Source organism: Gossypium hirsutum, chromosome A02 (genome assembly GCF_007990345.1).
Source record: "Gossypium hirsutum isolate 1008001.06 chromosome A02, Gossypium_hirsutum_v2.1, whole genome shotgun sequence".
Lineage (NCBI taxonomy): Eukaryota > Viridiplantae > Streptophyta > Magnoliopsida > Malvales > Malvaceae > Gossypium > Gossypium hirsutum.
The window spans coordinates 105,321,811-105,336,144 of NC_053425.1; the positions used below are offsets into that span (position 1 = coordinate 105,321,811).

Here is a 14,334-nt window from a genome sequence, read left to right on the forward strand (position 1 = left end):
TTTATTTGAAACTTCTTTTAAAATTGGTTTCTTATGCATTGACCCTTGGATATAAATGGTGGTATTTTTATAATATATGATATGCTGTTATTGCATGTATTCTAAGTTGTTCTTTTACATTTCCTTATTATTTTAGATTATTCATGAGATGTAATTGCCACGTGTTTTATTCCTTATGTTATCAAGTTTTTTTTATTTTATAAAAAGACATTTCATTTATTTATTACATTTCATTTGAAATTTTTAAACGAGGCAATGTTCAGTATTTGAAGAATTCAAAGGATCGTGCCCTAACGTACTGGGTTTCGCTTTCTTTGTTTGTTTTAAATATTCGAATATCCTCTTAAAGCTAAAACGCACGTTTTAAAGGCAAGATCACACTTGAGGGTCAAAAATGTTGTGTCCTAACGTACTGGATGTAATGTTTTACCTCAAGGTGAGATGGTATTTAATACACATTTGACTTATCTAAATGTTTTAAAAGCCAATAAAAGAGGATCGCATTTTGAATTCTGTCCAAATATTTAATTTTCGACATTTAAGACACTAATTGATCGATTAAGTACCAATTTTGGGCGTGTCGAGGGTGCTAATCCTTCCTCGTACATAACTGACTCCCGAACCGGTTTTCTATTTTCACAGACCAAAATCGTCGTTTTGAAAAATTTATTTATTTATTAAAAACGACCGTGTTTCGAGGTGATCCAATCACACCCTATTAAAAACGATTGGTGGTGACTCTCAACTTTTCGTTTTCAGAAGTCGATTTCCCGTTTTCAAAAAATGGTTTCGACACCTATATTTGGCAAAAACAAGAAATTATTCTTAGTTGTTCATATTGAAATTGACAAAAATTAATTTTTTTTAGAAGGACTAAAGAGGTTTTTTTTACCACACTTTTTTTGGTACAAAAACTCTAGGTTATATTCTACTATTAGTCTTTGTATTTTTTTGCGAAAGTTATAGATTTAGTCCCTATACATTAATTGATCAATTTTAGTCTTTATGCTTTTCGAATTGGTCAATTTTAGCCATTGTACGTTTTAAATTTTGAGATTTTAGTCCTAACCCCAGAAAGAAGTTGTTAAATTTGTTTGATTAAATTCAATTATTAGTCTCATATATGGCATATATTTGTAGTTTTAAATCCACATTCTCAAATCAGATCATTCTAAGTCTCTATTCTTTTAAAATTTTAAAATTTTAATTTTGATACAAGTTGCAGTCAGGGGCGAAGCCAGGGGCAGGCATGGGCCCCGGCCCCCCTAAAATGTAAATTTTCTCTTTTGGCCCTTAAAATTTTTTAAAAATTTTAAATTAATAAAGATAAAATTGCACTTTGGCCCCCTTAAAATTATAAAATTTTGATTTAATCCTTTACAAATTATAAAGATATAAACTATAAAAAATTAAAATTTTATCCGGCCCCTCTAAAAATTTGTTCTGGCTTCGCCCCTAATTGCAGTAGTTAATCCATTAATTGGATTTTTATTGAGTAATATGTGGAAATAACAAGCTGATATGACATTACACATATGATAATATGTTTGCCATATCAAAATTTGAAAATAGCATAACTTAACTTAATCAATTTAAAAGTTATCATTTAATGAGGGCTGGAATTTTAAATTTTGAAAAATATAGGGACTATAAAGGACAAATTAAAGTACATGGATTAAGTTCAAAAGGTTTCCAAAGTATAGTGACTAATAGTAGAATTTAACCAAAACACAAACACTGATTGGTCAAAACCGAACACGCGACTGAAAACACAAAAATCAATCCAGTTTAGAAGTTGTAGTACGTGTTCCTTTGACCTTGTTGACTCCAAAAGAAGCTTCCAGTAAAATGGGCCAATTGCTTGCTTCTTGCCCTAAATCTCTTTTTTTTCCCCCTACTTTCTCAAGTTTCAAATGGACTAACAATAATAATGCTTATTATTTTTATATGAATTCAGCTGATGTCAACTGAAAATTCAGCCGCAAAGTTCCTTGATCCAGGTGGGTTTTTGCTTTCTTTCCATTTTAGTGTTTTTTTTTTGGTTTCTTACTGTCTGGGTTTTATGAATAAAGCTGGATTTTCTAGTGTAATGATTTTTAGTGGATTTAGGGTTTTTGATTTGGTTCATTAGTTAAATGAAGTTAATTCATTTGTTTAGTGGTTTCTAATCTGGGTTTTGTTCATCTTGTTTGAATTTAGGAAACTTTGGAACTGTGTGAATTTGGTCGCCCTGTTGAATTCTATGTTAGTAGATGAAATTAGGGGTTTCTTTTGGTGATTTTGATTGAGAATTAAGTTTAATTCGTATCTGGATAGTGAATTGGTTTTGGATGTGATTGGCATTTTACTCGTGTAGATACTTTAGAGTTGAAATCTCGGATCGAAAGGAAGATTGGTCGTGTAAATGCCGAGAAATATTTCCATCTGGTTGCTAGATTTTTGAGTCTTAAGATCGGAAAACCCGAGTTTGATAAGCTCTGCATTGATACAATAGGGTGAGAGAATGGTTATCTTCATAACCATCTCCTTAGATCAATTATTCGAAATGCTTTGTTTTCGAAGAATCCTGCATTGAAATTGGAAGGTTCTTTAAGTGTTGAATTGCCAAATGGGTATCGGAGAAGTAATCTTCAGTCGTTGTGCAAAGACATTCCTCAATCACCTCGTAAAGGTCGGACCCCGAATCTTCGAGACCGTAAGTTGAGGGACCGGTGGAGTCCTTTAGGGCCTCATGGGAAAAACCCTAAAGTTCAACAACAGCAGAGTGCGACTGAATTGCTTTCGTTGGGTAGCAGACTGCCCGGTTCTGTGGAGGACGGAGAAGAAGTTAATCAAGCTGAAGGGAGTCCGAGCATTCACAGTAGGAGTCCTGTTGGATCCCCACTCGGCATCTCTTTCAACTCTAAAGAAACACGGAAAGTTCCTCGGAGCTGATTGGAATCTGCTTCCGAGACTTGTCATTATAGAGGTGAACTGCCCGATACCAGTTCATTGAAAAAGAGGTTGGAATGGAAGTTGGAGATGGGAGGGATTAAGCATTTCAGTAGATTCCGCCGATGTGTTAAACAATTGTCTCGATGTTTTCTTGAAGAGATTGATAAAACCGTGCTTGGAACTTTCTAGTTCGAGATCCGGACAGAAACTTATAGAACCAGGTCATAATTGGTGCATGTCCTCTTTGAACAGGATGCAATCCGTGAAATTTGGCCTAAAACAAAGTCGGCACATTTCAGCATCAATGTTAGACTTTCAAGTCGCAATGGAGCTAAATCCCTTCATTCTTGGAGCAGACTGGCCAACACAACTCGAGAAGGTCTGCTTGCTTGCCCTAGAAAGTGAACGGTATTTTGCCCGATTATTTGGGTCAGAAGCAGGTTCCATCCCAAGCAATTTTGAAGTATTTCGATTATGAAGTCCATTCTAACATGGATCTTGGTCATACTATTAACGATGAAGTAAATAATAAAGGCTACAAGAGCTTCGAGTCAATCTGATTTAGATTGTATATAGGTCATCACTCTGATCGATGCCGGAGTAGTGACATTTTAACACGGTGAAGCCCAACTACATTGAATCTACTTGTTTCGAATAGGTTAGCAACTATCTCACTTTGGTATCTATAGTTTTCAATTTGCTTTGTCGAACACTTATTTATAAATAATGAATTTCATCTTCGAGTTTTCAGGCTGAACTTGTCGTTTGAGCTTTAATCATTTACAGTATAATTTTTCCTCTGCTTGTTTTATATCGATTTATCCTTCTGTTTGTTGTATTGGATCATTAAATTGCAAAAATGGTTCTTTTGAAGGGAACTGTGTATCCCTACATATTTCTTGATGCTTTTCACTCATTTTTCTTCTGCTTGGCATGTGAGATTCATCTGTTTCCCTGATTCATGAAACATAACCTTTTTGTCTTTTCCAATGTTTTACTAGCCGGATTACTTGGCCTGATAGATGAAAGCATAGAGCACATGGTTTTGTAGGAACCCAAAATCGTTTCGTGTTATTATGTTTGCATATGTTGTAGGAAGACACAAATGGTTCAAACTTGATATCCCAAACAAGGTGGTTCTAATGGTCTGGTTATTCGTTTGTGCACTTCATATGTCTAGCTCCGGTCTTATAATTCCCTCGTTGTTTGCTTTTTCGTACCTTGGATAGGTCGGCATCTAAACTCACTATTAGCGCATGCTTAGGCATTGGTTATCTATCTGTGATTCAGTGAGAATGACTAAAATGGTTCAACTTGTTTCTGATATGAACTGTAACGAAAATTCCGACTTTTGTTCATCAATTTGTCACTATACTTTTCTTCTGAATCACAGCTTATCATACGCTGTGATTTTCCAGTCTTCCGGATATGTAGATATGTATGAGTTCTGGTAAGTATATTGAATGAGCCTAAGCAATGACCCTTTTGCCAAGTATTTGAAACTTTTTTTTTTCTTTTGGTAAATATCTTTTTATTGATTTTTTTTTTACACTTTTAAAAGGTAGAAAGGACTTCTCCAGTCTCACTCAAAAAAATTGGAGTAATTTAATCTCTATCAATTTTAAAAGTGAGCAATTAAGAACAATTAATTACGACATTAATGTCTTCAATCAATTGTACATAATTTTGATTAATAAAACAACAAAACCCTTGATGTTTGTATGTTTTGTAAATTTGGTAATTTACACAAATGTTATAGGCTAAATTTATTAAATTATTACTAAATTAACAAAATATGTAAATATCAGGGGCTAAAAATGTTATTATATCAATCAAAATTATGCACAATTGACAAAAGACATTAATGTGGTAATTAATTGCTCACTTTTAAAATTGATAGCGATTAAATTATTCTAATTTTTTTAGAATAATTAATTTACTCAATTTTAAAATTAAAAGAGAAAGAGGTATTTTTACCTTTCTTTTTCTGCTTTCGTGGCAGTGAAAAAGAGATCCATCTAGAAATCAACACCTAAAGAATTTAAGTAAAAGTTGAAAACGACATCTAAACTAAACATTAATTCATTTCTTTGACATTCAATCCAGGCTCGAACAACATTTGCTATCAGCCCCCGTCACTATTATTCTTTGACTTTTATGACAAATTTAACTTATTACAATGCATTATTATTATTGTTTTTTATTTCTCGATATATCTATAGGAGTGAGCCTAGGTCCATTATAATGCATTATTAAACAATTATGTCCTCCCCTAAAAAAAAAACCGAGTTTACACAAGAAACCTACGACCAAAAAATAACATTCCCATCAATTAAAAGCATCACAGTTTCTCCTAATATTCCCATTCCTCCCCGTCTTAACACCGACACGGCCGAGCTTAGTAATGGCGGCGATGAAAGCGGAGTTAAATGTATTCGAATTAGCCGCCCAAGCGTCTACGACTGGTTTCGATCTCTTGTCGGTGAACAAAACCTGGTCGGAAGTGAACAATCCCTTGCCTTGTTGCAAGTTCTTGTAGTAAACATTGTCGAATGCACGTGGTGTGTTAGGGTCCATGTTAATGGCTATTCTGGGATCAACATTTTTAGGACACATTTGTTGTAGTTGGGTCGCATATGCTTGGTTCAATGTCGGGTCTACTGCACTTTGACGGCTGAAATTGTATATCCGGTTTGAAAACTTGCTGCAATGAGAGAATCCAACGGTGTGTGCAGCTGCCAAAAAATAAAATAGAATATAAATTAAAATTCTTATGGATGCACTCCTACCAAAAGTCAGATTGTATTTTGCCCCTTCAACTTAAAAAATAGGCAAAGTAGTCACCGTACATTAGATCAAAGAGTAAAACGGTTCTTTCTATTAAAAATTCTATTTATTTGTATTACAGTAACACGTTAAATACTATGTGTACCTCATGAATTTTTAGAAAATGACCAGTTTGCTCTTTGATTTAACGTACATGAACTAATTATTTTATTTTTAAATAGAGAGACAAAATGTAATCTAATTCTTAATACAGGGACTATCATGATATTTTTTATGTACCAATATAAATGTTATATTAATGAGTTAACGTCCAAATTTTGGACAAACAGTCAATATGCTTTAATAATCAGTATTGAAAAGTTTTTAAAATTTTATTTTATTGTTTTTTTCTATAATTGTTTATAATTAAATGTTAACTTAAATTAGAAGTTTACTTTATTTATTTATAGATAAGAATATTATCCCTTAAAAGATTCTTGTATATGTAAAAAAAATAGGGTTAATTACACCAAATGTTGTTAAATAATAGGTTAGGTTTTAAATTCATCTTTAGATTTCAAATTTTAATTGAGCCATCAAAATATCAATATCGTCTCTATCAAAATTTCCCATTAACCTAGTCATCAACTAAGGCGTTATATGTTAGATTAGATTTTACATGGAATTTATTTAACATGAAATATGAACTAGGAATTTAATGTCCAAGCTCACATTAAGTTAATAAAAATGACTTGATTGATATGAGTAACGTTTGGAAGATTCAATTAAAATATTTTATAGTTTAGGATGTCTAGTGCAATTAACCCAAAAGCTTACAAAGATTGAACACCCCGTGCTAGACACGTAATTATAGCCATCACTCGCATGAGTCTAGGAGGAAGTACCTGAAAGAGCAATCATGTCACTTTGGGTGAGTCCATGTGCTGCAAACATAGAGTTGAGCTGGTTCAAGTTGAAATCTGGATGAGGCAGCTTGCCATTGACACTAGCTGCTGTGGACCTTAACCCATCCAACCTCCCCAATTCAACTGCATAAGATGGTCCACCTGACTGCAACCCACCATCACATTCATCACCAAATTAAACAAAACACCTATTTTTTTCCCACAAATTTAAAATATTTTAAAATTCAGGTCTAATTATGAACATTATTAAATTTGTTGGTACGATATTTTGAAAAAAAAAACTTAATTGGCAGTCATGTAACTAAAAAATGACATTGTAATGACATTAGACCTGAAATTTAGAAAGTAGGACTAAATTTCTAAAGATAAAAGTATAAGTACTAAATTCTAAATTTGTAAATAGTATAAAGACTTATGACATATTTGAACATAATATTTAACACATCAATAAGTAGAAATAGTATAACACATTACTTTTTTTAATGAAAACCATTTTTAAATCTTGTAGATTAAATTGTTAGAAAGAATTAGTTATGAACTCCAAAAAAAAATAATCTTTATAAACAGTAAAATCAGCATAGAAGACAAGACAATGTGGTTAAAAAAAAGGATAAATTACGTTAATGATCACTGAACTATGTTTTTTTATCATTTAATTATGAAAAGTTAATAAATAATGATTTAACTATTTAATTTTATATTTTTTGGTCACCCAATTATCTTGAATTTTTAAATGTTTTCATTTTTACATTAGCCTGGTGACCAGAAAAATAAAATTAAATAGTTAGATTATAATTTCATAACTTTTCATTGACTAAAAAAGAAAATGGAAACATCTTATAACTTTTACCCAAAAAAATCTAACGTACGTTTGAGAAGGAAAAAAAAGAATACAAACCAGAGCAATAACATCACGAGTCGCCATTGCCAAAATATCAGCACATGAAACCTTGTTTCTACAACTCGGAACCGCATCGACCGCTTGTTTCGCCTTGATGACGGTGTCGAAACCGTCACCGGCTAACGACAAGTTGTCGGGGTGGTCCTTTTCGGCTTTGTTGCTGCCGGTGGATTGAATAATTACTGAAGCATCACAACCCTGAAAACAACATAATGATTGTTATATATATAAATAAAATAACATCAGCTCCAACATGGTGAAAAACTGGAAAATGGTTGTGCTCTTTAAAAGAACCTGGACAAAGCAATCATGGAAGAAGAGGCGGATAGTTGCAGGGACAGTGACAAAAGTTTGTCTGAATTTCTTAGTAACCGCGTTTCTTACAATGGATTCTACATTGGGACAGGTTTTCGCGTAGTAATTTTGTCTTAGTTGAGCTGAAGCTGTTTCAGGGAGCAAGGAGAAGGTAAGAGAAAGTGACAGTACGAGTAGAAAAGTAATGAAGTGAGCCATTTTGGGTCTGAAAATTTTGAGTAATTGCAGTGAGGTTGAAAAACAAAGGGTTATTTAAAGAGACAAAGAGGAAGGGGTTTGGAAATGCTAATTAAAAAATAAAAGGTTAATTTCACCGGACGTCCCTAACCCATTGTCTAGATTTTAAATTGGTTCCTAGACATTAAAACATTATAATTAAGTCATTAAAGTATTAATATTGTATCAATTAAGTATTTCAATCAATTTAGATGTTAAATTTCAGTTTAGATTTAATGTTGGGTATATTTTAAATATGATAATCAAATTATATTAATAGAATATAATTTAAGAGCGATATACATTTTTTTTAATGCATAATATCTGTTGAGTAATTTTCTGTGTATATCATTAAAGGAAACATTCGGGTATTTATACATATTATCATTATTCATCATTAACTTTATTGTTCACGAACTTGACTCTACTATTCATAGGACTGACATTCTAAGCAAGCATCGAGCATGTTGGACATGTGCACCGTTCTGGGTAACCTGTTAGACCTCGCGGCCCCCTATATGCAAATTCCTTGGGTATATACGAATTGGGACCGCAAACTCCTCTTAGCTCGTGCGAGCTGATACCGCGAACTCTCCTAACTGTCCTCTCGCTATATGTCTCGCACACATCCATCTGGTAGAGCCTGGTCGAGTCACGGATAGGTAACCCAGATATTACTTGGGTTTCGAGTTGCTGTTCATCGGTGTTTAATAATATCCAAGTGGTTTATAAGTCAAAGTTACACCAAGGCTTTGGCCACCTTTGTTAAATGAAAAAATTGCATTTTTAATCCCTCTAACAAATTAACAATTCAATTTAAATTATTTTAACACAAAAATGTATAGCCTTCTGTACCAAAGTCTTGGCTTTGCCTTTGGTCCATGTTTTAAATATACTTCACGTTAGAACATATTAATACTTTGAGCAACTCGGGTATAATACAATACATTGAAATTCTAGTCCAATTTACAATGTGAATTGTAGTTTGAGGACTTTGGGTCAAATTAACCCGAAAATAAATGCATAGGAAGTAGAATTTTCAAAGGGGTCGGAAAGCCAGTTGGATGAGAGAATCTTTTGAAACAGCATAGTAATTAAAGAATGCGTGTGCATAGTTGTTTTAATAATACAGAGAAAGACAAGTTCCAAGGAAAGAGACGTTAAAATGATGTTTTGTCTTTGTTTGATTTCCGTCAATGGCCGCCTCGGTCTTCTTTTCAAACACTCGTGAAGCTACTCTATACGAAAGGAAAAATACAAGTTCGAACTTCCAACACATAATATAAGAGTGAAGTAGAAATTTTTTTTTAAAGGATTGAATTTAAATTATAAATTTTTTAAAAAATTAAAAATATAATTTTATTATTATTTTAATATAAAATTTTATGACTTGCAAAGGATTAAGTTATGAATTTTAAAATTTAAGAATAAATTAATTTAAAACTTTACAACTACCAACCGATTAAAAGGTTTAAATATAATTCGATAAGCTAAAATTTTAGCTCAAGATGATATTATCGAGAGAGATAATTAGAACAAAAATTTGCATTTTCAATTGGAAATTCGTAGCATGCACGTTAAGGCTATCCCCTTTTGTGTGCTTCAATGACTAACAATAGTAAAAGAAAATTGAACTTTTTACATTTTAGAAAATGAAATGTTAAAAGGTTAAGTGAATTTATTTGACAAGTCCTTCTATTATATCAATTAGATTAAATTAGTTCTATTATTATTAAAAGGAATTAAAAATATATCATTTATTATTTAATAAATTTATATTCGAAGAGATTTTAATGATTCTGTAAATAGAATATGTTATTTAAACTTAAACTGCAAATGAAAAATAATAATTTTGATATTATTTTTTAAAGAGTAAATGTTAATTTTATTTGATAATTCATGAATTAAATTAATTTATTTAATAGTAAAAAAATTAATTTAATCCAAGGACTTCACAAGTAATTTAACTTGAAATAATATGAACATGATTGGAATTTGGAAATTTGACATCACCATGCAAGATTTTTATGAAATTATTGGTTAAATAGAGAGTGGGATCACCATGCAATCATTTGTTTAGGCAAATTACTAAATTATACCTTGCCATAACTTGGATTGTCTATATTTATTATTTGAGAAAGAGAAAATAATTATCATTATTATTATTATTGATGCGCTGGATGAACGGTTGTGATAAGAAATAAGATTAAATGGTTTTATTTTTTAAGACCAGAGAATCAGAAGTAGAGAGGAAGAAGAAGACCCCTCTCTTTGGGATGTCTACCGTTTTTTATTATGCTGGGTTGGATTCTGGGTCGAATTTTAAATTGTGTATAATAACAATAAAAGTTAATCATCTAAAATGTTTCATAATTTTTTACACTAAAATGGAATCACTTTTTAATCATTTTTCCTTTAGAATTGGTTGGCATGATTGATTAATAAAAATAATGAAAAGATAAAAAAAAAGGAAAAATATATAATTTATGATTATACTTTTTCTATAAATTAAGTCAACCAATAAAACTTAAAAAAAATATCCAACATCTATTATTTGTAATTTATAAAAAAATTGTAATTTATAAATTAAAAAAATTTCAATTAGGTTATGATCCGATTGTTTTATTCCTTTATAATTTTATTCAAATTGATCCATATGTTCATTTTAATATTTAAAAAAAATTATTTTATATAAATATTTATTATAACCATTACAGCACCACCAATAATTGTATATTTTTAATAATTAAAACAACGTGAGCAAGGGCATTTTCTCTTCTCCACTTCTAATATTTTGCCTACAAAACCACATTTTCCTTCTTTTTTTAGAAATTAGTCAACATAGTTTTAATGAGAGATCAGCTAACATCGATGCTCGAACATTTGTTGAAAGTTCTGTAAAAGTATAAACTTTATTTAAATATCCAGTAATCATTTTCACTAAACAATCCACAATCTTATTTTATGAATATGATTTCGGATTAATCCTGACCCAGAAATTATTAGAATATTAATTTTATGGATGTGATTGAGAAAAAAGGGAAATAAAGGGAATATAATTGGAATATGATGGCTTATTATAATTTGCTAACTCATGTACGTAACCTTTTATTTTTCTTACCTTTTTTGTAAAAAGATTATCTTTTTGCCCCTTTTGTCTTAAAACATGATTTTTTAATAATTATAGCTTTGTCCAAGGCAAGGCTGCCCTTTGTTTGGTGTTATGTTATTTTCTATTGCAGGGCCGGTTGTTTGGTTTGCTTCAAATCTCAGCCAAACTTTTACCAGTATGACAAGTTAATTAATTATCAGTTTATTTAAAAAAGAGTTAATTATATCAAACATCTTTAAATTATTATCTTCATTTTAAATTGATCCTTAAAATTTAAACTATTTTAATTATATTATTAATTTATTGATGTTATATTAATAAAGTCCTTCCGTCATTAAAATTGTTAATTTGACAGTTAAATGAAACGTCAAATCTTATTAAAATAAAAAATTTAAAGAAAATTTAATATTTTGAAAATATTAGCTTTGAGGTTTTCGAATTTTTTTATACAAACTATTGTTCACTCTCTCTTTTTTCTGGGGAGGGGTTATTTTATTTTTAGTTTTTAATTTTAAAAGTAATGCAACAATGTTTTACTTTTCTTTAAAAGTTTCGTTTTAAATTATATCGTATAAAATTTTACATGTCATTTGATAGTTAAATTAACGGTTTCATAACGAAAGTGTCTGATCGATTTAACAAGGATAGTTTAGGATGTAATTAAAATGTTTTGATGTTTGCAGACGAATTTAGAATAAATGTCATAGTTTAGAGATATTTAGTGAAATTAACTATTTTTTTAAACAAATAAAAAAATATTAATGTTTTTTTAATAATTATATAAAATCTTTAAAAGAAACTACTAAAAATATTAGGGATTAGTGTCATTTATCCTAAATATTAAATGAGTACAAAGAATTTTTTTGAACAATCTCATTATAGGTTCTGATAATATCTGTTCTTTTTAGGACAATGTCTAAAATTACCCATAAATAGGAGGATCATGCGTTTTTGCACACTTGAACTCATGTTCTCTTGCATTGACAACAATATTCATACCAATCGAGTTAAGATTCAATTAACGAGTACAAAGAATTTTTAAAAGAGTTTGATTAAGCATATTATATACATTTTTAAGAAATTTTAAAATACTGTTATTTTAAAAACTATTATCATCAAATTCAAATCAAACATTAAATGTAAAATAGTTTAATGATTAAAAATATTTTCACTTTAATTAAAATTAAGAGCTTTTATAGCTAAAACTAATAGTTTAACACCTTATTTAACTCTTAAAAAAAAAGTATAAGGAGTCGTTTAAACAAATTCTAATAGTTTAAGGACATTTTCAGCATATTAACCAATTTATTAACGGTTTAAGTAAATCTACCATATTGAATTCTCTCTTTCTCTGTCCCTTCCTTTTAGCTTTTTTTTTTTTTGATAAATATATATTCCAATCTTTTAAATTTATATATTTTTTTCTGAGCCACGTGAAATTATTGTACATATTTTAATTTTATTACTTATTTTAAATATGTAAGTCAGAAATATGATTATTAATTAGAAAATCAATCGATAAAACGTTGGTCAATAGTATATATATATATTAGTAGTTACCACATGCAGTTTGTAGGCATTTTGTAGGATAGTATAAAGGGAACTGAGCTGGCAAATAGTCTTATCGAAATAAACAAGTTGGACACGCCTCAATTAATTATTAAGTGAAGAAAAAATTGCCCTCTTAATTAAGAGTTCTATCCAAATTTAAAATCGGATCTTAAATTTGTGAATTGAGTTTTAGTTTGATTAATACGAGTATTGTTATTAATGTAGAAAGACATGATTTTTAGTATGTTAAAACGCATTATCCTCCTAATCCTTTTATTTAAGGGTTAGGGAGGAGTTATAAGTAGTTTTAGATATTGTGTAAAAAAATAGATATGATTTGTTATAAAAAAAAACGGCAAATTTGAAAGGATTTGAATGAAAATATTGAGCTTGAAAAATGATTTAAGCAAAAAATTGGGTTTATTTAAAATATGGATTGAATCGGATTTGGATAAGCATAAATTATGTTAATATCATACTTAAGTTTAACCTGAACCCGTTCATAATAATTCTGATTAATTTTTAACTTTTTTTTTATTAATTTTAAAATTTTAGTTTTGGACATTATTTTAACAAAAATGAATTTTGTTTTACGACTTTTGAACATCATTTAATAGTGATGTTATGTCAAATTTAGCCCTCAATGTTTATATTTTTTGTCAATTTGATTTTTATTCTTTTTTGAGCTAAATTTAACTCTCAACCTTTTAAAAAAAAAGTTGAATTGTTCATTTTAACAGAAATATTTACTAAAACTTTAATTTTTAACCATTGTAGCTCTAATGGCAATCTGCGTGTACTTCGTGGTAAATTTTTTTTTAATTTAAGAACTTTTTTATATTTTTATATTTTATAATTTTTAAAATTATTTGCTGAACGACATATAAGACAATTAATGTTATGTCAGCATGAAAGTACATGTAAACTGTCATTCAAGTTGCCACATCAACATCGTTAAAAAATTATTATTTTAGTTCGCATTTCTGTTAAAAAGAGCTATTTGACTATTTTTTGAAATTTTTATGGCCGAATTTAGCTAAAAAAAATTAACAGATTGATAAAAATATAATGTTGAGGATTAAATTTGACATTATGCCTTTAATACCAAAAAAAGTCATTTCAGCTCAATATTTAATATTTCGTCTCTTTTAGCCCTTAAACTTGTGTTATTTGTCAAATCACCAAAAAATAGATGAAAAAATTAACATTTGTTAAATTTGTCGACGTGGCACACACAGGAATGCCATGTTAGCTATTAATTAATTTTTTTAAATTTTAAAAATCCGAAAGGGTTGTTAAAAATATTTTAAAAAAGTATAAAATTATAAAGAGTAATTTTAATATTAATTAATTGTTATTGTGGACTACCACGTGAATGACACATAAAAAAATTAATAGACGTTAATTTTTCTATCCATTTTGAGGTGATTTGACAAACAATGTAAGTCTAAAACTTAGAAAAAAATTTAAATAGAGGACTAAAATGATTTTTTTATAAAATTGAAGGACCAAATAGTTCATTATATCATCTTATAATTTTATCTTCATTCTCCTTATAGAGTTAATTAATTGAAAACTCAATTTTATTATGTCAAAATATGCTGCCCTTGGTT

General features: G+C 29.6%; 1 protein-coding gene and 1 pseudogene across 1 annotated transcript; one reads left to right on the forward strand and one right to left on the reverse strand.

Moving 5' to 3' along the window:
• Positions 1-2,319: 2,319 nt before the first annotated feature.
• On the forward strand, positions 2,320-3,691 carry LOC121212150 (uncharacterized; annotated as a pseudogene).
• Positions 3,692-5,000: 1,309 nt separating this feature from the next.
• LOC121209489 (peroxidase 51) lies at positions 5,001-8,075 on the reverse strand. Its single transcript, XM_041080207.1, has 4 exons — positions 7,822-8,075; positions 7,525-7,725; positions 6,606-6,771; positions 5,001-5,669 (listed from the first exon to the last, which is right to left on the reverse strand). Exons 1-4 carry the CDS (start codon positions 8,038-8,040, stop codon positions 5,263-5,265), a joined length of 993 nt encoding a protein of 330 aa, XP_040936141.1. The 5' UTR covers positions 8,041-8,075; the 3' UTR covers positions 5,001-5,262.
• Between the last annotated feature and the right edge of the window lie 6,259 nt (positions 8,076-14,334).

Bases quoted from the DNA above. Each gene is read 5' to 3' on its own strand.
- LOC121209489 (XM_041080207.1), bottom strand. From the start codon at position 8,040: ATGGCTCACTTCATTACTTTTCTACTCGTACTGTCACTTTCTCTTACC. The intron at 7,726-7,821 runs GTTCTTTTAAAG...TGTTGTTTTCAG, and splicing joins TCCATGATTGCTTTGTCCAG to GGTTGTGATGCTTCAGTAAT. The intron at 5,670-6,605 runs GTACTTCCTCCT...ATTTTTTGGCAG, and splicing joins TGACATGATTGCTCTTTCAG to CTGCACACACCGTTGGATTC.